Below are 25,973 nucleotides of genomic sequence, written 5' to 3'. Positions count from 1 at the left end.
CCCTGATGAACAGGTTGTCATCTTTCTCTTCTCTTTGCCTTCTTTCATTTAATTACCGATAGTAAAAGTGATTTTAAAAATGCAAATTGGATTGCATTTTGGGTTAAAATCCTTTGTTGGCTTCCTAGTTCACTTTAAATAAACCCCATGACCCTTACCCTGTCTTTCCATGCCTGGGCATGATGCAGCCCTTTCCTGTCTCCAGTCTGATGCTGGTGGGCACTGGAGGGTTCCACCTTGAGGGTTCAGTGAGTTCTGTTTGCTCTAGGAGAGTACTTGGTACCACTGGGTCAACTTGAGATCTAATAGGTCGAGTTCAGGGCCCAGGCTTAGGCTCGTGAGATGTGAGTGTCACCTCTGTGTGAGTGGAAGGTGAAGCCACAGATGTGGATGAGATCACTATGGAGACTGTCTAGAGACATGGACATAGAAAGACATCAGTTTCTTAAATCTTAGGTGAGTTATTTCCTCCCTGTCTTGGTTTTCTTAAATGTAAGTGAGGATAACAAAACCTCTCCTACCTACAAGAGTAATAGTGGAAAAGCCATAACTCTTGAAGTTCTTTGGATTAGCATAAAAAGTGAATCTACTATCGGTGTGTGTAGTTATTACCAAATGGATAAGTGTATATCAAAACTAAAGAGGCTTAAAAGATTAAATTCGTCTTCATTCTGAACAATCAAGTGCTTCTTTATGTGCCAGACGTGGTGCAGGCTACCAGGGAGGGAAGGACAAGTGAGACACTGTCCCTGCCCTCGAGGTCTCAGTGTGAGGGGGCAGGACAGTTACTGTGCTGTCTGATACAATGTGCTTAAGCAGGTGCCGTGGGAACATAGGGCAGAGTAGGCCAGTCCTGTCTGCGAAGGTGATGCCTGATTTGAATCTTGAACAAGTAGGAGACGGAAGAGGTAGAGGTAGTGTGTGCTAGGGAGTGGAGGTGAGGCAGGGCATATAAGAACTTGGGAGCTAGACGGTCCCAGGAGGGCTTCGTATCCACGCCTGGGTGATTGGACTTTATTCTCATGCACTGAGGAAAATAAGAGGATCACGTTTGCATTTCAGGATGATCAGCTGGGCAGCTTTCAGCAGCTAAAGTGGGGAGAGAGTTGTGGACTGAGAGGCCTAGGGAGACACTTAGGCTGTTACGTACAGAAACACAGTGTGGTAGAGATGAATCATTTGATTATTGATGGATTTTGCGTTCTCAGTTTTATCCTTTTGCTTTCATTAGGTGGATAAGTATTTGAAGGAAATTCTTCAAGATTTGGTTAAGAATCTAACCAGCAATATGTGGCGAGTTCGAGAATCCAGGTACCATTTTTGGAAATATAAGACTAGTCTAATAAAACGGAATTTTTTTTCCCTTCAAATTTCCAAGTTTTATACTTTGTGCAAAAGGAATAAGTTAAAACCACTAAAAAGCATATTTCTGGTTGGGTTAGACAGTTAATGATATTTAAGCTCTAGTCAGTGGTTTTCCTAAGTTGTCTTAGTTTTTGTAAGTATGAAATAACAGAAGTAGATCACTTGTTAAATTAGACATCAAGATACATTTATATACTCTCATGACTTTGTAGGGTAGCATTTATTTATACATATATAATTTATGTTTATTCAGTGCCTGCTATATGCTTGGCAGTGTGCTAGGCCCTGGAAGTATATTGGTAAGTAAAAAATGATGTATCATCTTAAAGAGATTATATTATAGTTGTGGGAAATAGACATTTGATGAGTGTACATGCCATATGCCTGGGGTATATTTGAGGCATCAAGCAGAGAGTAGTCATTGCCGTTTTGGGGTGAGGGGGTTAAGACTAGAAATATAGGCAGAATCCATATTCTTGTTTGATATGAATGTTTCATAGTAAAATATTGAGCTTTCTTGATCATATATTTGAAACCAAATTGTTTATTTTCAGCTGTTTAGCTCTGAATGATTTATTGAGAGGAAGACCCCTAGATGACATCATTGATAAACTTCCAGAAATTTGGGAAACTCTCTTTAGAGTACAAGATGATATAAAGGTACTATATACATAAATCTGCATTTATTGATAGAATAGCATAAATTGGAATTGTTAAAATATGTATGTTACATATTTCAAAATTCAATATCCAGACAATTTGTTTTAAAAGACCAGAATTTTCCTCCAAAGTTTCAGTTTTGTTTTTTTGTTTGTTTTTTTTTTTGCGGTACGCGGGCCTCTCACTGCTGTGGCCTCTTCCGTTGCGGAGCACAGCCTCCGGACGCACAGGCTCAGCAGCCATGGCTCACGGGCCCAGCCGCTCTGCAGCATGTGGGATCTTCCCGGACCGGGGCACGAACCCGTGTCCCCTGCATCGGCAGGCGGACTCTCAACCACTGCGCCACCAGGGAAGCCCCAAAGTTTCAGTTTTGATGTGTCTGTGAAGTGGCAAGTTTAGGTATCTTTGGATCTAAATTTAATTAAAGTTAAAAAAAAAAAAAAAAAAAGGGTAACTACTGCCTGATTTTCTTTTAGTAGAGATCTTGTGATGCTGTTGTGAGGAACAAATAACAGTTTAGAAATAATCCAAAATAACTCTACTTAGATCAGCTTCGTAAGTTGGATCAGTCATTCCCAAATAACGTGACCAGTTTCTCTTTTGCCTCGGCAGTCTAAATTTAAAATTTTCTCATCCTACCATTAAAATTAGGCACTTCAGTTTTTTGCTTTATTCGTCGGAGTTCTTTTTAAGTCTTTCAGAATCTTCACATAAATCTCTATATATTTGCTTTTATAATACATTTAGTTTCTAAACTGTTATACTTAATATCCATATCTTTGTAAGGTCAAAATAGGTTGTATCTAATTTAAAAAACAGTAGTATGGAATGGTAGTATGTTCCTTGACGGGCAAAGAGCCTAGTGAAACACCATTTTTTACCTAGTAATGAAAGTAGGATTTTCCACCAATTTGTGTAGATTTGGAGGCAGTTTACATACACATTTTGGGGTAGATGAGAAGGAAACTCTGACATTGTATAATGTCATATTTTTCTCATTTTTAGGAATCTGTACGAAAAGCAGCAGAACTAGCTCTGAAAACGCTGAGCAAGGTGAAAACTCTAGTCTTATACTGGGAGGTGAAGTGGGGCAGGATTCTATGTGACAGTGAAAATTATGACTTATTTTTTTGTCATATAAAGTGACATTTAGTTGCACTGTAACTGGCTTCATGTTACAGCCCACTTCTTAACAATAAATGGGAAACTGGTTGCTATTACATTAGAATGCTAGTATTTTTAACGAAGTGTGTCTCTGGGCTGTTTAAATGGAGAGCTTTCCTAGGCCTTTATATAAGATAGGACTTTCTCTTGACCCTGAAGTACACATTACATTTAGATCAAGCAACATCTGTTCTCTTTATTATTGCTACGTTTATATGTTAATCTGCCTTTCATACTTATGAAGTTGGCAACCTTTTTTTGTCTTTTGCGGTACGCGGGCCTCTCACTGCTGTGGCCTCTCCCGTTGCGGAGCACAGGCTCCGGACGCGCAGGCTTAGCGGCCATGGCTCACGGGCCTAGCCGCTCCGCGGCATGTGGGATCTTCCCGAACCGGGGCACGAACCCGTGTCCCCTGCATCAGCAGGCGGACTCTCAACCACTGCGCCACCAGGGAAGCCCTGGCAGCCTTTTTGAAACTGGTTCCCCACTTGAACTTGATTTCGTGGTATATCAGGGCCTTCTAATGTATTAGAAGGTTTTAAATCCAAGTGTTTCTTATTCCACATTTGTGTTCTTGACCTCTGTGTTATGCTGCCACCCAAAGTTATTGATAATAATACCTTAAGCATTCTTCAGAGTGCTTTCTAAACATTTTCTCGTTTCATCTTCAACTGTTTCCTGTTTCACAAATTAGAAGACCAAAGCTTAGAAAGTAAAATGCATTACCAAATTTTCTGTTTAGTTATTGGTAGACATAGGACTCAATCCCAGATCATGAGATCTTCTTTTTCTTCCTGTGATGTCGTAGAAAGTAGAGTCACTTACCCTTTTCTATGGATATAGGAAGTAGGAAGTATTTTGTCAGATGAACGCGTTATTGGGTGAGAGGTCAGTGTCACTAATTTCCATGCTCTTTGTATGTGAGGTTTGTGTGAAAATGTGTGACCCTGCCAAAGGAGCCGCTGGCCAGAGAACCATTGCTGTCCTCCTGCCCTGCCTTCTGGACAAAGGAGTGATGAGTCCTGTGACAGAAGTTCGAGCCCTCAGGTTTGAATCAGCTGATGAAATTGAATGCATTGGATTTACTTAGTTCTTAGCCACCCAGTAGAAATTGGGTTTCTTTGAATGTTAGATTCTTGAAAGAATGGAGAAATGAGTTGAGGAGAATCCAGTGGGGTGACCCAATAGCAAATGCGAGAAGTGGTGAGTCAGAACATTTTTGCAGAGACATTCTCATGGGAGCCTTGCTTTTGTCCAGCCTTCTGCCACTCTGCCTCAACCTTGAGTAAAGTGTGTTCTTTTCTTGTCATTGGCCTCTGCCCCCAGCAGGCACATCTTCCTATTCTGCTATATGCCTCAGGTCCTTGAGAGCTTGCTTGTTGGTTATACCACTTAGTAATGTTTCACAGGTTATTATGTTTAAAATAAACTGTTTACCGCCTGTGAAATATTCAAGTAGTACACATTTAGATATATATGGCTCTTTTAAGTTAAAATCAGCAGTGAAGGATTCTTTTCTTTTTTTTTTTTTTTTAACCAGAGTGCTATCTGGGAACTTCATCTGTTCCATTTTTTATTTCACTCTTGAAATTAGCTCAAATTAATAGTACCAACACTATTTCATGGTAACTAAATAGTTGCTATGGGAAAGCTCTTCTCAGAAGGAGTCACCTAACAAATGCAAAGGAATGATAAAATTAGGATATCACCATTTTGCTGTCCTCACTAAGATACTCCAGGTAATGATCATAAGTGGCTCCCAAGTCCACTGGTAAAGGCTGACGGGAGGAGCATTATAATGGATGGTTGGTTCACGCTGACCAAACTTGAACCTGCTGTTCATTCTTTAACAGCACAAAAAAAGATAAGCATCTTGATATGATGAGACAGGACATGTGAAGACCACCCGTGAAAGATTCTTGTTTTTAAAAAAATTGAACTGAACTTGATTTTAGCCTGCAGATCTGTATAAGCTACAGAGGAACCTCTTAAGTGACACCATCAGAACACAAATCAATAGCTTAAAAAAAAGAGGACGGAGAGAGCACTGTTGAAAAAGATTCAAGAAATGCAGTAAATTGCAATGTGTAGATGGACTCTGGATTCGATTTCGGCAAACCAACTCTTACGGACACTTGTGAAGCAATCAGGAAACTTGGATATTAGATGATATGAAAGAAATTCTTAATATTTTTTAGGTGTGAAATGGTATTTTGATTATGATAAAAGGTCTGGGTCTCTTCATGATACACGGAGAAGTTTAGTTAGGGAATACGCTTCAAAATACTACAGTGGCAGGGGGAAAAGTATATGAATGGTCTGTATGTATGGTGGATGCCTAAGTGAGACAGAATTGGCCAAAGGTTGCTGCTTGTTGAACTGGGTGGAGAGCATACAGAATTGCATTTATGATTCTCTTTACTTTCATATATGTGTGAAAATTTCTGTAATAAAAAGTAAAAACAAAAACCAAAAAAAAACCCAACACAGAGCTAAGGCCAGGCTCTGTACCCAAGGGAGTATGTTCCTTAATGCAATAAAGTGCAGAAACTCTTCATGATTAGACCTGTAGGGCTTCTTGCTTTGTTAGAAGGACTCAGGAGTTGTGTTTTGTGTGTCTGTAGCATTAACACCCTCGTGAAGATCAGCAAAAGTGCAGGAGCCATGTTGAAACCCCATGCACCAAAACTCATCCCAGCTCTGCTAGAATCCTTAAGTGTCTTGGAGCCTCAAGTTCTCAATTATTTGAGTCTCCGGGCTACAGACCAAGAAAAGGTGAGTTGACAACACAGCCATGTTGGTAATTATCATGAAGGGAGAGTCCTGTTAAGATACTCAACAGGCCTTCCAGGGTCCTTAGACAAACTCCATGACTCAGATGATACTTTCACCACTTTTGAAACAGCTCAGCTTCTATAACCACATGCAGTGTTTCTTTAGTGGGGGTGGAGAGGGCTCATACACTGTTATGTGAAGTGAATGAAGAATGACACTTCCGTCCAAAAAAATACATCAATACATTTATTTAACACGGTTTTTTGTACATGTTTGTTTATTTTCTAGGGGTTGGGTCTACACCCTCAGAGTCCTCCTATGGACCATTCCTGCTTTGCAAATCAAGAGGATTTGTAGCTAGACTTTTGCATAGTCCCAAATTATTCTGCCCTTTAGGTGTACTGTAGTTCCCTAGTCTCTGATCAGAGTTTTGTTCTGTTTTTTTTAATTACAGGTGAAACATTTATTGTGAAAAGTTTAAAACAACACAGAAGAGTAGAAAGTATCCCCTAGGAGGCCCCTCTGCTGTGGCAGTACAGTGTCATTTCCTGAGGAGTCCTCACTGCCAGCAGTTCCTGGGTCTTTTTTCAAGTTCTTTTGTAGTCATAGGCTTCAAAATCAAACAAACATACTAGTTTTAAAATAGAATCAGACTGCAAATATTGTTCTGCAACTTGATTTTTGTTTTTAACAAAATACCATGTGTATATATGGATCTATTTCATTCTTTTTAGTGCATGCATAGTATTCTACAGTGAGATTATTTTGAACTTCAGTGTGAGAGATTTTGTGGCATCAGAAGTTATGAATGTTCTGTTTTCTCCACATCTTTGCCAACATTGAATAATACCAGTCTGATAAGCAAGAATCTCATTATTCTAATTTAGTTTCCTAGTATTAGTATTAGTGTTGTCCATTGTCTTTTCCTATTATGTTATCCATTTATAAATATTTCTTCTGTGAGTTGTATGTTTCTACTCTGTGTCTGTTTTTCACTTGTTTATGTTTTTACATTTGTCTTTATTAGAACTGTCAAACTCCTGTTATATGATTGTAAAAGTTTTCTCTCGGTTCACTATTTGGTTTTCAACTTACCTAAACTATTATATTCTAATCACTTACTCTGTTTTCCCTTTGCCTCTGATATTGCTGTTTCTTCTGCAGTCATCATTCTTTCCTCTTTCAGCAGTAATCTTGCCTTTCCTAGGTTCTCAGCTACTAGGTGTTGAGAATTAGGAAACAGAAATTCTAGTCCAAACTTTGCAGCCCTAGGCAAGTCACTTCTGTATGCCTGAGTTTTCTCACTTACTATGTCTGGATAGTGTCAACCTCTCCTGTACCATAGTTATTTGATTAAAATGCTATTGTATCAATAGATAGGAGGGTCCTTTATAAAGTTAAAACAATACATGTATAAAATTAAAAATCGTGTATTAGATAGAGAATTATTTAGTCTGTTTCTTTATTTAATGGAGGGAGAACCTGAGGCTCGAGAAGGCTGGATAACTTGCTCAGAGCCATACTATGTTATTTTCTAACTGCAGTTAATTTCTAACCGTTGTCTGCATTTCTCACTTACAGTGAGATGCTGCTTCTACATATATATGGTTGAGTGTAGAACAAAAGAAATTATTTAGACTTGTGTTTGAATTTGTTGTATCTATATATTATTTTTTAAAATATTCCTTAACTTGTCAGTAAAGCCCAATTTGAGTGTGTGGAGGTTCTTCTTTTATTTTGGCTGTGCCATGTGCAGCTTGTGGGATCCTAGTTCCCTGACCAGGGATCAAACCCATGCCCTCAGCAGTGAAAACCGCAGAGTCCTAACCACTGGGCCGCCAGGGAATTCCCTGGAGGTTCTTCTTAATTGATTGAATGTGCTTGCATTTGTGTTCTCAGGCTGCGATGGACAGTGCCCGACTCAATGCTGCCAAATCCTCTCCCATGATGGAAACAATCAACATGGTAAGTGCCTCACGTAATGAGAACATTTATGTTTGCTTACCTTAGAGTGTAATTGTTCAAAGTCTTCAGGTTACATTAAATGAAGTAGAGGTTTAAGGAATGAGTCAAGGCAGCTGTTGTGACTCTAGTTTTATTCTTAGTATAGTTCTTTTTTCTTTTCCTGTATTACTAAATGGAATACTTTCCCCAATACTAGATTGCATTAGTCCAGATTTGTGTTACACAGGAGAACAATATATTAAAAGGTCTGCCTATAAATCTGTATATCTTTTGGCCTGCCTGTTTAGAAAGTTCGGATACTTGTCTCTGCCTGAGCATTGTTTCTGGGAGGACCTAGGAAGGTGTAAGCTGGAGGTGTTAGTGAAGTAGGAAGCATAAAAGGTAGGGAGAGAGAACTGAGCAATGTTGGTAGGTTGTTCAGTTAAAGGAAGGGGATTTGCAGAAAAGAGCTGCTTGGCACCAAGTTTCGAAATTCCAATGTTTCTGGAATCGTGGGTTAAAGAGTCTCTAAGGTCACAAAAGCCGACTCTGCTGTGCATGCCCTGGAGTGGTTAAATGAGAGCTTGTGAGCTACTGGAAATTGTTTTGATGGGCAGATCACAGGACTAGACAAGAGAAGAAGGAATTTTTTTAGTGCTTACTGGGGAACTATTACCAAAATATGGTCTAAGGATGTCTTCGTTGGATTATGAGGGCAAAAGAAAGCTTAAAGAAATAGGAATAGTTAGCAAGCACCTTATAGATATGCTCATCAGTAATAGAATATACGTCATTACATTTTCAAAAGTATAGTATAGCAAATTCAGCTAAGATGTCAACTTTAATCAGGTGGCTTGATAGGGCAGGCCCACGGAAGAAGGTCAGTTTTAATCTAGGTCTTTTACACTAAACATGGATTGTTAAAGAGGAAGTAGGCCCAGAGAGATCCTCTCTTCTTGGGTACTCATTATTTATTTTCTCCTTTATAAATCAATGTTTTTTTATTATTTTTGTTTTATTTTTAATGTTGATCCACTGATGAATGGTTTTCTTGTTTGTAGTATAATGATTTTAACATTGAAATTGGAGCAAAATCAAACCAGTGGTTTTTGCACTTCATGTCAAAACCAGTTGGGTACATAGTTGACGTGGGCAGTTTTTAATTGAAGATGTGGTACTGACTTAATTATTTGCCAAGGTTAACTTTATATTTATTCTCTTCCAAAAGTGCCTGCAGTATCTTGATGTGTCGGTGCTGGGTGAGCTAGTTCCTAGGTTATGTGAACTGATCAGAAGTGGTGTAGGTCTTGGAACTAAGGTAAGCAAGTGTATTTTTCATAAGAGGAATTTGCATCTTCATTAGTTTGGGCCACAAAAATAGAACAGCCGTCATGTGTGAAATTCATTTTTTTTTCTTAAAACCTGACTTTATTTTATGTTAACTATTTTGTTTCTATGATTGCACTAATAACTTAAAACATGTAACTCATTCAGAATATAAAACATGTGACTTATATTCAGTAAACATTGTCTTACTTTTTTAGTGGAATCATTTCTGTCCCCTGGTTGCCAGGTACATGCCCTCTGGGTCCTTGTTCATAATCAGTTATTAGTGGAAATGCTCATCCAGTTACCAAGTCACGGTTGCTTAAGGTGGTGATGAGCATTTTTCACAGAGGAATCAGTAGGTATTTAGATGGAAAAAGTCTTCCTTTCCAAGATTTTTCAAGGATCAGATCCCACACCGTACACTTTGAAAACAAACAACTCACGTTTATTTCTCCTGACAAAATTAACATTTACTTATATTTTAAAATCTTAGCATTTATAGATCAGAAGAAAGTTAAAAGTTGTCCGTAAGTTTACCACCCATAGGTTAATTGCTGTTGATATTTTGAAATGTTTCCTTCTGGTCTCTTTCTGTGCATGTGTCTTCTACGATGTCCTCTCTAATGGCCATATACTCTCTCATGTGGCTGAAACATCATTTATTTTAACCCATCAAGGAATACCTGATTTGTTTTCAGCTTTTTTGATACTAAACAAAGCGCTGTGATGAATGGTTTTGGACACATCTGAAGCTGCTTCCTTTGGTTAAATTCCTAGAATGGGAAATGTTAGAACAAGGATGGACAGGATGACATGTTGCCCTCCCAAAAGATTGTACGAGTCTCCTTCTAGCTTGAAATGTATGAGAGCAGTGTATACTTGCAGCAAGACCTCTATAGGAAGTTTTGAAGGAAATCTTTGTGTTAATAGTTTAAAATAAGAGTTTTACTCTTTCTAGATAGAATCTTGGAGGGGCTGTAAGGCTTTGTGTATTTCTTTAAATCTTTGACTCCTAAGACCAAGGGTTTGATAGAACATTGTGACCATCAAATTTAGACCTTTGCCTTTGTAACCCTGTAGGGAGGCTGTGCCAGTGTCATTGTGTCATTAACCACTCAGTGTCCCCAGGACCTAACACCTTACTCAGGTGAGTTTGTCAAAACCACTGGGGTGATGTTTTTGTATGGCCATGTCTTGTATGACAAGGTTTTAAAAGGAAAAACAGTGATCATTCAGACATGCTTGTGGTATCGTGTACTTTTTCTTCCCTCAAACTCTCCCACTTCTACCTTTATCTCTGTTTGCAAGAGGTACAGGATGATCAAGCTTAGCAAGTTTTTACTGTTTTATAAGTGTTTATTTCTTGGTGGTATAAGGAGGTGAGAGTATCTGCTATTCTGTACTGTATAAATGGTTTATTACCATTTATATTTAATTTTACATCAGCATTTTTCTTTTCTTGAATTGGCTTCTAGATGGGGCTGATGAACTTCATGTACCTAACTCTTGTTTTTGCAACTGTCCCCATAATAGTCTAGATTAATTAATTAATAACAGAGTAATTTTTAATTTTATACCAGGGAAAGAGAAGCAAATGGATATACAAATGTAACATGCAAGGGTTCTAGACTACTATGGAATAAATCAGACATTAATTATAGGGTTAAGTTTGTTTTGGTCCTACGAACAGAGCAGAGCATTTGGTCAGCCAAGTATCAGATTTTTCTTCTTTGTTTCCACTAGGTAAACTCATGAGTGCTCTGCTTAGTGGCCTGACAGATCGGAATGGTGTAATTCAGAAATCCTGTGCATTTGCCATGGGCCATTTAGTTCGGGTGAGTTGAATTTCTTACTTAGTTAAGTAATTATACTTTGATAATTATGAAGAACTGACCAGGATTGTTTCTCTTCCAGACGTCACGGGATAGCAGCACGGAGAAACTCCTGCAGAAACTCAATGGCTGGTATATGGAGAAAGAAGGTACCTTTTTTCTTCCTACTTAAATTATTGTTAAGTTAGATGTAAACAACCTAATGAAACAATACAAATCAGGTCTTAACCTTTCTGATTTTATGTGGTTTGCTAGGAACATTTCTGATTGATTTTACTGGTTTGTTTTGCTGTGGTACAAGTTGAGCAGTGGTCTGTTTTTTGTTTTGTTTTGTTTTTTTGCGGTACACGGGCCTCTCACTGTTGTGGCCTCTCCCTTTGCGGAGCACAGGCTCCGGATGCGCAGGCTCAGCAGTCATGGCTCACGGGACCAGCCGCTCCACGGCATGTGGGATCTTCCCGGACCGGGGCACGAACCCGTGTCCCCTGCATCGGCAGGCGGACTCTCAACCACTGCGCCACCAGGGAAGCCCAGAGCAGTGGTCTGTTTTGATCAGTTACCCTAAACACAGTAAGTGTCATAAAGATTGTTTTTTTCTACTTCTCTTTAGAACCCATCTACAAGACCTCTTGTGCTCTGACTGTTCATGCTATTGGACGGTACAGCCCTGATGTACTGAAGAACCATGCCAAAGAAGTTCTGCCTTTGGCATTCCTAGGCATGCATGAAATTGCTGATGAGGAGAAAGCAGAAAAAGAAGAATGTAATTTATGGACTGAAGTGTGGCAGGAAAATGTACCTGGTTAGTAAACAGTGCCTGTGAATTAAACCTGTTTCTTAAGAACCACAGTTGAAATTTTTAACTCATATTTTTTTATTCATAAACTTCTGTAGTTACTTTCCCGGGACCTTAACAATGTGTGTCCCATTGGGTTCTCAGCCCATCCACATTTCCAAGTTCTCAGGCTGGCGCTCAGAGCTCTCATTGCTGCCCATATGAGAGAATAGAAACTGCCCAAGCGATGCAGAGCTTTGCTTATTTCAGTTGAGAATGAACAGTGATTTTCGTGTTGCCTTGAGTATTATTTTAGAGTAGTGCTTCTCCACTCTGCTCTCCATCTTGACACACGTTAATGGACGAGAGTCCTCCCGTGGACATATCCAAGTTCATAACGTCCTGCTGTTGTCAAGATTTCTCACACCACCACCCACTTTCTCTCCCTTGCAGAGAGTGATGTGATGTAACCATTGAGAATCACTGCTTTAGATTGATGGTCACTGACTTTTATTCCAGACTTAGAAAAGAAAAATCAGTTAGTTTACATATATATGTACACATATACACACACACACACACACACACACACACACACATACATATATATATATATATATATATATATATATATATATAATTTTTTGGTCACTTAAGAGTTGCTTTTAATTTTGTTTTAGGTTCCTTTGGTGGCATTCGGTTATACCTGCAGGAGTTGATTACTATCACCCAGAAGGCTTTACAGTCTCAGTCCTGGAAAATGAAAGCCCAGGGTGCAATTGCCATGGCATCAATTGCAAAACAAACCAGCTCCCTGGTACCTCCGTATCTGGGAATGATACTGACCGCATTACTGCAAGGCCTGGCTGGACGAACTTGGGCAGGAAAGGTAAAGGAACCATTCATGCCCAGTTAAATTTAAGGTATCCTTAAAGGATTATGACTTCATCTTTCATTTTCTATAAAAATTAGAATGTTGTTTTGTGGGACATCAGATGGGTTGTTTTTGTAAAGCAGATTTCCTAGGCAGTTGGGAAGCTTTGGGTAAACTTTGCCTGATTAAATGTGATATTTCATCAAAGTATAACCCATGTGTCCTTGAATACTGCACAGTAATGCTGGAGGTTAATTTTTATTTATCATGTTCATCTTTCCAAGAGAAGTCTTAAACCAAGTGGTCACCCTTTTGTCCCTGTTGACCTCATGAACAGATCAGAATTTGGGCACATGTGAAATTGAGTAGCAAGGCAAGCTGTGGCTAAACCCCGGGCTGAGGATGCCCATCTCTGGGGCCTCTGAGTTAGTAAAAGTCATTTTTTATACAAGGGTGATGGTGGGTTATACACAGTGACTACTCAGTGGGGAGCGCGAGACTGTGGCATCACGTACAGTCTGGTTGACGCGGTAGAAGCCAGTAGTGGCCAGTTCAGAACAGTAGACGAAGTACGGGTCTAGGAGTCAGACACAGTTCTGATTCCATTGTTGACGCTTCTGCCTCTGTGACTTTGGACAAGTTAGTTCTCTAGGCTTTATGAAATGGAGAGGAAGACAGTTACCCTGCTTCCGTGGTTGGAGTAAAACTCTGTGGATGTGCTTGTTAAACAGTTAAGTGTGTCAAAGATATGGTGACTCTGGTTAATTTTTGTTGTCATAATTTTTAAAAATTTATGAGGTAATTATAGTCATGTACAGCATATGTAAATGACACGTTTGCTTAATAGTATTTCCTCATCTTTCAACCCTTTAGGAAGAACTGTTGAAAGCCATTGCCTGTGTGGTGACAGCTTGCAGGTAAATGTTCCTTCAGTGAAGATGCCATTTCTTACACTGCACCTGAAAGCTGCAGCCTTTATTAACTGTTGTGATGCTTTTGTATGGATCCTGCAGTGCAGAGCTGGAGAAGCCTGTGCCCAGTCAGCCTGGCACCAGTGAAATCCTCCAGGCTGTTCTGAAGGAGTGTTGCAAAGAGAATCCCAAATACAAGATTGCAGCAATCAGCTGTGCAGGGGATGTCTTAAAGGCCACCAAAGAAGACAGATTCCAGGAGTTTGCTGACATTGTCATACCTCTCATCAAGAAGGTAATGATCGCCATATCCTTTCAGGTCTGGTTTATACTTTTAAAATTTTTTTTTAAATTTAAAAAAAAAAGAAGGAAGAGATTTTCCTGTGTCCTGTTTGAATATTTTAGGAGGGTTCATGTAGCTGCATATAGCAGAACAATCCCCAAATACCATGGCTTCACACAAGGTAGACGTTAGTCTCTCACAGGAGAGTTTAGGGAGTCTGGCTCTTTGCAGCTCCCGGCTCTGCCTTCCCTGGGGTGTGGCCATTGTCTTCACGGCCCACCGTGTATCTGCGTTCCAGGTGGGTGATGGCAGAGGAGATGAAGAAAGGATCAAAGTAGGTATGTCAGTTCTCTCTTAAGGAGAGTTCCTAGAAGCTGCTACAAGGCCCTTTCACTTCTATCCCACTGGCCAGCGCTTAGCCGGGTGGCCACACCTGGCTGCAGGTGAGGCTGGGAATAGTAGTCTTCATTCTAGGTATCCGTTTCCCCTCCGTGGGAGAAGGGTAGCTGTTTTTTGTTTTTTGTTTTTTTAAAAAAGCAGAATGATGAGTTTGTTGCAAGGGTTTCATCCTGTGAGCTGGGAACCTCAAGGCCGTGGGAGCGGTGAGTTCCCGAAAGTGGTGTTGGAGTGGGCGAACAGTCCCTGTCTTGCTTCTGATACGCTCTGCCTTGAAAGCGTGTGCTGCAGCCACCCCAGGCACCCCAGAGAGAAGATAGACTCTGCCACATGCTGGGGGACTTTGATCAAAAGCAGACTTTGGTTTCATTTGGAAAATGAAGTGCGCGTTTTTAAAGGTTGGGCACTGGTTCAAAGAAAGAAGAGTATGGTTTACCTACTTACTTTTTTGTGAAACATGAAAATTTTTAAATAGCATTCTCATTCTGTTTCCTGTGTTGCTGCGAATTTGCTGTTGTAAAAAAGCTGTTTAAATAATTTCTGTTAAGAGGGAGGGGATCTGGGGACATATGTATGCATGTGGCTGATTCACTTTGTTGTACAGCAGAAACTAACACAGTATTGTGAAGCAATTATACTCCAATAAAGATTTGTAAAAAAAACAAAAACAGTGAGAAAAATAAATTCAAAGTAAAATAATTAACTATCAAAAAAAATTTCTGTTACATACATAATGATAGTGTATGGATTTGGCAGTCTGTATCATCAGCTTGCTGGACAAGTCACTTCTCTGCCTGTTTCCATATCTTATTAAGAAGGAGTTTGGATTTAGATTATTACCGGGTTCTTCCTCCTTTAATTCTGTGATTCTAATGCAGGTCTTTTTTATGTTGTGCTCAAAATACTACATATATGGTATTTTTTTTCACCTTTGCTTACAGATTCCTTTAGAGGATTTCCGAAATTTATTGGAGCGGTGTAGTACTCCTGTTACAAAATCTTTTCACAAATAGGAAAACTCATGGTAGAGACTGTAGCATTTAATTCTTGGTTAACATCTCCTACTCTGGTACCCTGATTGTTTTAATAGTATGCCTGTAACTTTGAAGGAAAAAAAAATTAAAATTTGCTTTCCTTTTTTTTGACATGTCCTAGAACTCACCTGAAAGCATTGGAGTCCAGACAACCAAAAATGAAGATGAGAATGAGAAGGAAAAGGAGCTCCAGCTGGAATCTCTGCTGGGAGCCTTTGAGGGCCTGGGCAAAGCCTGGCCCCGAAATGTGGAGACCCAACGTAAGCAGCAGAACCTGCCTTTGAAGAAGTGCTGTGGCCAGGGGTTACTTCATGACAGCGAAGGTGCTCCGTGTGACGAGTTATAGCTGCCGTTTCTTGTAGAGCCCGACTGATGAACGGCGAGAATCATCCAGTATAAATTTTACTCCTGCGCTGGCAGATAATCTCATTGACTGTTTGTTTGCTAGGGTTGCTGTAACATATAGTACAACAGCCTGGGTGACTTCAACCAGGGAACTGTATTTTCTCACAATTCTGGAGACTAGAAGTCTGAGATCAAGGTGTCAACAGTGTTGGTTTCTTTTGAGCCCTGTCTCCTTGGCTTGTAAATGGCCATCCGTGTCTCTGTGTCCAGTACATTCTTATAAGGACACCTGTCGTCTTGGGTTAGGGCCCACCCTAATGGTCTCTTTAAAACCCTGTCTCCCAACTCAGTCACATTCTGAGGTACTTGGGGGTTAGGATGTCAACATGAGAGTCTGTGGGACACAGCTCAGCCCATAACAACCATGATACATTTTATGTAGATAGTTTGACCACAAAAAGAATTCTTTCACTCTTCTTTATGGTGCTGTATTCAGAGGAATCCACAGAACTTATTAGTGGGGTCTCTTCATCTCAGAATTAATGGCCTTGTTGCCAAACCTTCAATAAGCAAATGAAATCTATATTTCCCTGAGAAACTTGAAACTTTCTGCGAGTTTTTCAGAATTGAACATATCTTTCCAAAGGATTAAGTAAATAAACAGTAAACCTTTACTGTTGGATTGGGTTGTAGTTAGTAGGAGTTTGCCTTGTGTTGGTTCCTGCAGGGCATCCTACATCTTATTATTCATGAATGTTATGAAAAGTATCGTTGACTGTGATTGGAGGTTTCTAAAATCAGACTCAAAGATTGTCTCTGAGCCTTGCCATCCTTTGTGTGAACTTCAGAAAGTATATTTGCTATGTATAGGGAGGGTTTTCCAAAAGATACAGATTTGTAAGAGGTCTTATTTCTTGGTATTGTGTTATGGACTGCAGTGGAAGTCCACTTATTTGACATCATTAGGACTACTAACTTTTGCTTGATAGGTAGAAGAAGTTAAAGTAGGGAATTATATAAAAAGATGATACATACACAAAGCAGTTTTAGTATACGGAACAGAAATGTACATTTGCTGGATTGGTTGTCATCTGGGGGAAGGGCCAGGGCCTTTGAGGATTCGTTCCACACTGGCTTCTCGTATACATCTTACTCATAATGTATCGTCTTCAGTTTCTGGTTTTGTTTCTTTATAGTGGAGAAAGAAATTACAGTCTCTTAGGAAGCAATTCAAGTGCAGAATTCTAGATTTTTTACCCTCATCCATCTTTACATTTGTGAACCGTACTAAATTCTGCAGCATTTAAAAAACAACTACTTTGTTGAGTTTTATACTCCTGTTTCATCACTTAGCATAATGTTAATTGTATAATTATAATAACAAGTGCAGTTGGCATAACAGGTTTGGATAAAGCACCGTTGACTCTTGTTAAGCCTACAGCATGCAGAAGCTTGTGAGCCTCCAGAGTTCTGCTCTCTTTGGCTGTCATTCAGGGTGTTTTATGGGGAAAAGGCAGTGTGGTTTAGACTCTGTGTCAGTTCCTTAGAAAAGGATATTGCCTTGACAAAGAACACTTACGAACAGATATATAGGATTTTGGGGGGAGGGGGTGTTTCTGATCAGGGAAGTTTGTGGGAATTGGGCATAAAGTCATGCTGAAGTGTTTCTGAAATGTCATGGCTTTAATTTAAGGCATTTGTTGTTTTAATTTTTCCTCTCCCCTTCCCTCTCTCTCTCCGTCTATCCTTCTCTGTCCCTGTCTCTCTCTGTCTCTCTGTCTTCCCCTCACTTGCTCTGTCTCTTGCTCCTTCACATGCTCTGTCCTGCTCTGCCCCATTCTTTTTTTCCAGGTTGTTATCGTCAAGAGCTTTGCAAACTGATGTGTGACCAGCTAAAACTCAGCACATGGAAAGTGCAGCTGGGAGTCTTACAGTCAATGAATGCCTTTTTTCAGGGGTAATTTGCTTCATAGTTCAGTCATTTATTTAACCTTCCCCTACCCCTTAGCATTTTATATATAATCAGTGGAATTTTTCTCTCTTTTTTTTAACATCTTTATTGGAGTATAATTGCCTTACAATGCTGTGTTAGTTTCTCCTGCAGTGGAATTCTTTTAAATTTTAAAACTAAAAGCTAAAGTGACATCATAAAGCAATATATACAGATAGAAATTGTTTGTGCCAGAAAGGTTTTGGAATGTTTCTTAATAACTAATATTTGTATCTTGCTTTCTGATTTGTACAGATTAATGCTTTTAGAAGAAGAACATGCAGATCCTGAGGCTCTGGCTGAAATTCTCCTTGAAACTTGTAAATCAATCACATATTCTTTAGGTGAGTGGTAAATTGACATAGATAAGGAGTGTTCATTTTAAAGCTCAAGGAGTTAAGCTTCAAACATTCCCTGCCTTGTGCTAGGAACTACATTTATGGAACAACTACTGAACTCTCCTATTTAATATACTCAATATGTGCCCCCAAACTGGAATGTATTAATCTGGAACTGTAATTTAGGATTTCAACACCTAGATTAGAAAAACCTTTGTGACCAGTATTTTTTAAAAACCTGTAATTGGAAATAATTTCAAACTTACAGAAAAGTTACAATAATAATGCATGTAATACTTGTATATCCTTTACCCAAAGTCACCTGTTAACATTTTGCACCACTTACTTTATTACTTGCACTTCTGTATACATACTTTTTCCTCAACCATTTGAAAGTGTATTGCTTACATCTTGCCGCTTTTCTCCTAAATTCTTCAGTGTGCCTTCTTTTACATACCAACTTTAGATAGTATAACATTGATGCAATATTTTTTAACCATTCATATTCTAGGTTTTCAGTTGACTCAGTAATATTCTTTTTTTTTTTTTTTTTTTTTTTTTGCGGTACGGGGGCCTCTCACTGTTGTGGCCTCTCCTGTTGCGGAGCACAGGCTCCGGACGCACAGGCTCAGCGGCCATGGCTCATGGGCCCAGCCGCTCCGCGGCATATGGGATCTTCCCGGACCGGGGCATGAACCCATGTCCCCTGCATGGGCACGCAGACTCTCAACCACTGCGCCGCCAGGGAAGCCCCAGTAATATTCTTTATATAATTTTTTCCTCTCCTCCATTAAGGAATCCAGTCCGTAATCATTTAGTGAATTTAGTTGTCATACCGTTGTAGTCTCCTTTAATCTGGAACACTTCCTCAGCCTTTCTTTGTCTTATGTGACATTGACGATTTTGAAGAAAAGCCTCCCCCTCCCCCCATTTAAAACTAGAATGTTTCTCATTTGGTGTTTGTCTGATGTTTCCTTGTGATGAGATCCAGGTTATGCATTCCCAGTAGGGCTGCTCTATAAGTGATGTTATGTCCTCTCACATCAAGAGGCACACAGTGTCCACCTGCCCTCGTTGGCAGTGTTAATTTTGATTACCTGGTCAAGGTACTAGTCAGTTTCCTCTGCTGTATGGTTACTATTTTCCCCCCTTCTGTCTGATAAGCAGCCTGTGGAAACACACTTTAAGACCATTCAGATAACCCGCTCCTCTTCAGAACTGTGTCTACTGAGCAGTCTGGGAGAAGACACTTGAAGCCCATGCACATATACTGCTCCTCTTCAAAGTGTCTCCTCTAGACTTAGCATGCATTGATGGGTTTTTCCTGAACCAGCTTTTACTAAGATGATTTTCCAACTCTAGCACTTCTTCCACATTTACCATTTGACAGTTGGCATCCTCCCATAAGCAAGGTCCTTCCCTCTCTCGAACTCTTTATTTATCTATTATCCATATTGATTCATGGATTCCTTTATTTTCCCCTTTGTTTATAATTATTTTCCTTAATTAATTTGTTGCTCAAATTATCCCAGATTTGGCCAGTGGAAGCCTCTCGAGCTGTCTCCCGTGTCCTGTTGCTGTCTCGCCACCATTCTTCCAAGCATTTGCGTACTTCGTAGCATGACAGCCTGTTACAGGCTCATCTTTTGCTTCCTTTGTCTTGGGTCTGGTTGAGTGTTAGTTTTTTCAGTAAACAGTTTCACTGTGAACTAGATGCAGTGTCTAGAGTAGACACCAAGGAAGCGTATTTCAGTTGTGATTCTTGGAGGTGGCCACATGCCTTTGGATAAATAACTGGCAGCTGAGAAACTAGTCTTTCCAGGGTCGGGTCGCAGCCGGGTGTCCCTGAGTTGGCCTTACCCCTGGGTGATGTAATGTTCTTGGGTAAAATGAAGAGGTCTTGCAAACCTAAAGACCTTTCTTAGGCATCCTGTGAAGTCGACTTCTAAAAGGGGTCCTTTAAATATTGCCATTTGTTACGGAGATTGGTATATTTGGCTGACAGCTTTTTTTTTTAAGTAAGGAATGTGGACATATAGCACATTTCAAGTATTTGATGATAATTGGCTAAGGGAAGCTCACTTAGGAGCACATGTATCTTTCCCTGCATTTATAATTTCCGAACATCTTTCTTTCGTTAACACTAACTTAATCTTAGATGTTCTGTTTGTAAGGCATATAAAACAAATAATGTGATCTATATGATTTTCTTCTTAGAAAATAAGACCTACTCATCTGTGAGAACAGAAGCTTTATCTGTGATAGAATTGCTGCTTAAAAAACTTGAAGGTGAGTTCTTGAACTTCTCATTGGAGGACAGGAAAGCCAGAAGACTTTATGGCATAGGTTTTAGGAATTTTTTTTATTTTCTGTTTTTGTTTTTAATAAGCATATACTCCAAAATGTAAATTAATATATTTGTACATGGAAGTGGAATATACATAGCTAAAACCTTCCAATTTTATGAAGTGTTAAATCGGTACTCTTTTATTTTATGTACTTTTAATGCAGTATGAAGCTGTGGTTATCTCAATGAAGTTTTGGTTTCCATCGTGAATCTTGAGTTAATCTTGGTTAATTACAGCAAGAGGCTGACAGTGGCAGAACAGAGCTCACTATACACATGTAAATAAACAGAATGACACACTGAAAAGTGGAGTTAGGAGAACATTTAACAATTATCTACCTGAGTTATCAAATTTGATAGCAGTTTTCTTAATCCTATTTTTTTTTTCTGTTTTCCTTTTTCTAAACCGTCTTACAAAGAAGCAGATTTCGTCTAATGGTCTGTTCTGTCACTGGTAAAAGAAGACTGTTAGCATTTTCTCCAGTGGTATATCTGTTACTGATTTCAAAAGGAGGCCTCTTTTCTTTTTTCAGTTTCCTCTTTTTATTATTTTAACCACGTGGATGAAGAATGGGGAATATGGAACACTTTTCTCTAGAGCATTGTGTATCTGCTGTTTCTCCTTCTGTCTCTGTCTTTGCTTAGCAATTAAAGCACCTCTCTCAGGGCTCCATAAAACAGGCCGTTTAGACTCAGCGACACTACGTGTGTCATAATCCCTTTTTTCCTTGTTGGAGTAGAAGAGCTAGACACTTAGATATATCTCTGAATTCTTACAGTTTGCCAAATATGTATGAATATCTTCTATTCTAGATGAGGAAAAGGAAGCTAAACAGTGAAATAACGTGCTTGAAACCACACCACCAGCAAGTATCAGAACCTCATAAGCAGACTTAGGATCTGATGTACTTTATGAATTTCTAATAGATTGAGTATGCCTGCAGTTCTCTGATGCTTTTCTTAAAGGAGTAATAAGTGTCATCTGTTCAAACTGTCTTTGCAGTTATGGAATTTATTGAGGATTTTTTTTTACTAAGCATATCTTACAAAGATATATTCAGCTCAGTTGCTGAAATAGCTTTTTTGTTACTGTGTGCCCTTCCTGCTTCCCAGTTGGCTTCAGGCTCCCTTCATTCTCTTTGTCCCACCAGCTCTGGGGACAGAGGATGAAACTCCCTGATTGGCCCTCAGGTTATTGTCAATAATTAGGTTTGGAGTCAACTCTTAAACCTGTGATCATTGTATACAGAACTGTTACCACGGGGTTGCTTTGCATTTATTTTGGGGATAGGGTATGTGGAAGGAAAGCAGAAAGAATAGTTTTGGATTCTCTGCTTGCTTCTTCTGTAAGGATCCTTTTGTTGCTCTTTCTCTTTCCATTCAGAATCTAAACAGTGGGAAAGTTTGACATCTGAATGCAGAGTGCTCCTGATTGAGTCTTTAGCAACTATGGAGACAGACAGCAGACCTGAGCTGCAGGAGAAAGCATCGATACTGAAGAAAACACTTGAAAATCTGGAATAAATTAGAAGGGGAAGAAACAAACAAGTGCCATGTTCATTGGGGGTTGAAATGGTGGTATTCTTTGTGGGGGAAAGTAAAGATTAATCTGTAGCATGCATCATTCCTTGGCTGAAATAAAAAAAAAATGCCTTAAATTTTGTTCCTTATTAGCTTTATTTTACTTGATGTTTTAAAAGTATCTGGGCTGAATAAACTAAATGGAACCTTGGATATTTGAGAGGTGGTTGTAGGTGAAACTGACAGAAATAGCTGTTGAAAGAGCTAAAGGTGTTAATAAAGGAATAGACAAAGTTGCAGGGGAAGCTGCATAAAAATCTTAGAACTGCATCCAAATTTTAAAAAGTTATTTCAGGAAGGGGCTGTATCGACTACTTAGTTTAACCCCCTTCTTTACATCTGAAGAAACAGGTTATGAGATGACGTAGCTTCCTTTCGGAGGCCTGTGCCGAGGCTGGAACCTGTGTGATGGATGGCCTGCCCAGGACACTTTCTCTTACAACTTGCTGCTAATCAGTGCTAACCCTGGCCGACCTGAGAAACTCCCAAGATGAGATGGTACGGCAGTCCTGGCACCAGAACTGAACCGGCCCATGATGTAAGCACCACTGGATGCTTGAAATGCAGAAGTTGAACATTGTCTTGTCATTTGTTTAGATGATTGGTTTTTAGAAAATGATTATCTACCAACCTTACAGGTTGAGAGGGAGGGAAAGTTTGGTCTCCATGTAATCGTCCTCCTTTTATAAGCAGATGAAGGTAGATGAGGACAAGATTGTTCATTTTGTCTCTTACGTATTTTGCAAAACACAAGCCAACAACGAAATCGTGACTGCTTGGTTTAGACCATTTATAATCTCAAAACTGTAAAGACAAATTAAAATTTTCTACCCACTTTTATGCTTACGGTCACGACTATGGGATAGAAAGGAAAGCATTTTAATTAGCTATCTGGGAATAACCTGATACCATTCAAAGTAAATAACTGCAGCTATAGGGTTTCTTCCTTTCCTTATGCTGCTCAGGCCCCTGCCTGAGGATGTGGGGTAAGGGGAAAAAACAAATTTAACACAAGTGTTTATTCAAGTAAAAGGAGAACTCTCTAGCTCACCTTGGATTACAAGCACAAAATTGCCTTACATTCAATACTGACCCCTTACTGACATTAACACCAGGGTGGAAACTCCGTGTTATTATTTTTTGTGGTCTCTATTAACCAAAGTATTTAAAATTTTCTTGACTGTGACCCATAGTAAAACTAACTTTTTTCATCATGACCCAGAGCAATGTGTGTGGGGTGGAGGGGGGAGGGAGGGAGGGAGAGAGAAACAAAGAACGAATATAAAATCCTTAACTGAAATAAAATGTTTTGTGAAATGGTACATTCCTATGTGTGATCTGCTTTGATCCCTCCCCGCCAACTCCCCACCACCGTTTTGAATGCTCTTTCAGACCCACTAAATTCACTTCCTGACTCATAAATGGGTTGTTATTCAGTTTGAAAAACACTGCCATAGATAGTACCTAAACCTAGCTGCATATGCTGTGTTCTGGGGTTGCTTCTGTTTGGAAAAGGGGTTTACAAATGAAAATTTAAGTGTTTATTACCGAAACATTCTCTTAGCTGGTACTAAACATAATTGTGAGTTTTAGTAGCATCATGAATTTTAAGTAAACTATCGTGGACTTCCACTTGAGAGTGGTGTTTGCTTGGGGATAAAAAATCAACTCTGGGTGTTTTTCAGAAAGCTTGCGTCCTCATAGGACTTGGTGTTTTCCAGATCTGTATTTCCCCATCCGTGAAGTGCTCTCTGACTTTCATTTACAGTACCTGGGATACTCTTCCTAGGCAAGAGTGCCATGTAGGTCAGGTATTGTTGGAAGGTAAGAGTGCAGGGGCAAGAATTGTGCTCTTGGCCTGTATCAAGTTTAAAACCTCATCAGATTTTATGCTTTTTAAACTTTTTGTTATTCAATATTGGGAATTTCCCATGGTGCTGAGAGAGGTGCTAAGATACTTGAACCTTAGTGCTTAGTGCTGTTGAATTAATTTGTTTTAGTTTTCTAAGCACATTTCTAAGTTTTACACTTAACTGCCTTCATCTTGACCAGCCAAGTCATTTGTACAACTAGTAACGTTAACTATGGTCTCCCAATGCAGCTTGTGTTGGTGTGCATGGGCACACGTATTTATTTAAAAGAGTTAATAACTGAGAGTTTGTCATTGTGGAATGTTGATATTAGTGAACAGATGGCAAAAGGACCCGTGAACATTTATATCTTTGGCCTTCATTTTCCAAAGCTATGTGGAACAGATTTTTATTATTTTTTTTCCCTAGGAATATTCAGTGCTACTTGTCATATAGGCAACTGATTTAGAGAGTCTGCTGAATTCCTTATTCCTGGAATATATATCGTCACAAATCTATTGATATGTGAAAAGGAGGTACCTGAAATTTGGCAATTGGAAATCAAAACAAAGTATCAAATTGTCTTTTTGGTGATAAAGAGCAGCCACTTCTTTAATTAATGTTTGTGTCTAATTTACAATTGCCGGTGTGTCTGCCTGTAATACAGTGTACCTGCACAGTAAAACTGATTGCCACCAAATCCCCATTGCTTTACCCTTCCGTCTTTTACTTGTGTATTCACTAATGAGAAGAGAAAAGAAAAAAAGATGTGACCTTGTTGGTCTGTGCTCTAGTAGCATTTGCCTGTATGAACACTGCCCGTTGGGGGAAGTTTCTATCTGCTGCTGCCACAATATATTCATGCTGCTTGCGAAGTACAGGGAGTTATTTTGACATTGGCACTCATTGTAATGTACAAACTGTTGTTAAATGGATGTATATGTAACAGATTTTTGTATTTTATATGCAAAGTCTTCATAGAATCCGCTGCAATATGTACTAAGCTAGCTAAGCATGTGGTAGTCTTGAAAGGAAAAATCCTTCCCATGCCCAAGAAGATATTAAGTGGTAAATAAAAGCTGCATGATCAGTGCTTTGAAGTGGTGCATTAATTTTTACTGGTTCTCTGGGAAAATAGTTAACTTCCAAGGCATTGCCTGGTTATACTTTAAAGACCAAAAAAAAAGCCCTACTGCGTGCAGTATTCTGAGCTACTTCTACCAAGCAGAAATTGTTGGCTTAAGTGTCTGGGAGTTCCAAGGCAAAACACAAACAGAGGCAAGGCACCTGAATAATTACTGTTAAATGCTTGGAGAGAAGCAATCATTGAAAGATTGGATTTTTTGATATAGGTAATCCCTGATGAACACATAGAAACAACAAGCAGTTCTGCTTTTGTTTAAGATTAACATACATGGCTATGCACATAAAACATCAGAGCTATAGGTACATCCTATGTTGTAAATAGCCAAACAGATTTTAGGCTGTGGCTTTTTGTCCGACATCCCAGCGAGGCGCAGTGGTAGCAGCTGCTCTCCCGGCTTCGCTGTGTCGCCCAAGGACGGCAAGAAGAAAAAGGATGCCGGAAAGTCAGCCAAGAAAGACAAAGACCCAGTGAACAAATCTGGGGGCAAGGCCAAAAAGAAGAAGTGGTCCAAAGGCAAAGTTCGGGACAAGCTCAATAACCTAGTCTTGTTTGACAAAGCAACATAAGACAGACTCTAAAGAAGTACCCAACTATAAGGTTATAACTCCAGCTGTTGTCCCTGAGATACTGAAGATTTGTGGTTCCCTGGCCAGGGCAGCCCTTCAGGAGCTCCTTAGTAAAGGACTTACTAAACTGGTTTCAAAGCACAGAGCTCAAGTAATTTACACCAGAAATACCAAGGGTGGAGATGCTCCAGCAGCTGATGAAGACGCGTGAACAGGTCCCACCAACTGTATATTTTGAAAAATAAAACTTTATTAAATAAAAAAAAAATATTTTTAGTCTGTGGAAGATATGCTTGAAGGTGAGAAATACCTTGCTTTTTCTCTCATAGCAGCTAAAAAGCCTAAGCTGCTCCCTTCTATGCTTTTCCTCCTTCTTCCCTTCAAGCTAGTACCAGATTATTTGATTAGAATAACAGTTGGTTTTTAAAAAGTGGAAAACCCACAACTAGAAATATGAAAATCACTAA

The 25,973-nt window shown here is 39.4% G+C and overlaps 1 protein-coding gene and 1 pseudogene across 1 annotated transcript in view; both read left to right on the top strand.

Moving 5' to 3' along the window:
- The window catches only part of ECPAS (Ecm29 proteasome adaptor and scaffold), a 97,835-nt gene extending 75,949 nt beyond the window's left edge, over window positions 1-21,886 (top strand). Inside the window, exons 31-49 of the mRNA XM_065878967.1 lie at window positions 1,232-1,311; window positions 1,920-2,025; window positions 3,031-3,078; window positions 4,115-4,236; window positions 5,814-5,964; window positions 7,864-7,929; window positions 9,137-9,226; window positions 10,318-10,384; window positions 10,981-11,072; window positions 11,152-11,218; window positions 11,680-11,871; window positions 12,525-12,733; window positions 13,592-13,635; window positions 13,732-13,924; window positions 15,464-15,602; window positions 17,539-17,644; window positions 17,933-18,021; window positions 20,233-20,304; window positions 21,747-21,886. Coding sequence (XP_065735039.1) covers window positions 1,232-1,311; window positions 1,920-2,025; window positions 3,031-3,078; window positions 4,115-4,236; window positions 5,814-5,964; window positions 7,864-7,929; window positions 9,137-9,226; window positions 10,318-10,384; window positions 10,981-11,072; window positions 11,152-11,218; window positions 11,680-11,871; window positions 12,525-12,733; window positions 13,592-13,635; window positions 13,732-13,924; window positions 15,464-15,602; window positions 17,539-17,644; window positions 17,933-18,021; window positions 20,233-20,304; window positions 21,747-21,886 — 2,073 coding nt within the window. The remainder of the gene's footprint in view (window positions 1-1,231; window positions 1,312-1,919; window positions 2,026-3,030; window positions 3,079-4,114; window positions 4,237-5,813; window positions 5,965-7,863; window positions 7,930-9,136; window positions 9,227-10,317; window positions 10,385-10,980; window positions 11,073-11,151; window positions 11,219-11,679; window positions 11,872-12,524; window positions 12,734-13,591; window positions 13,636-13,731; window positions 13,925-15,463; window positions 15,603-17,538; window positions 17,645-17,932; window positions 18,022-20,232; window positions 20,305-21,746) is intronic.
- A 547-nt stretch (window positions 21,887-22,433) lies between these two features.
- Window positions 22,434-25,717, top strand: LOC136125116 (small ribosomal subunit protein eS25-like; annotated as a pseudogene).
- Window positions 25,718-25,973: the final 256 nt, after the last annotated feature.

The sequence above is a fragment of the Phocoena phocoena genome, chromosome 6 (assembly GCF_963924675.1).
Source record: "Phocoena phocoena chromosome 6, mPhoPho1.1, whole genome shotgun sequence".
NCBI lineage: Eukaryota > Metazoa > Chordata > Mammalia > Artiodactyla > Phocoenidae > Phocoena > Phocoena phocoena.
This window is presented reverse-complemented; position numbering and strand designations above follow the sequence as displayed.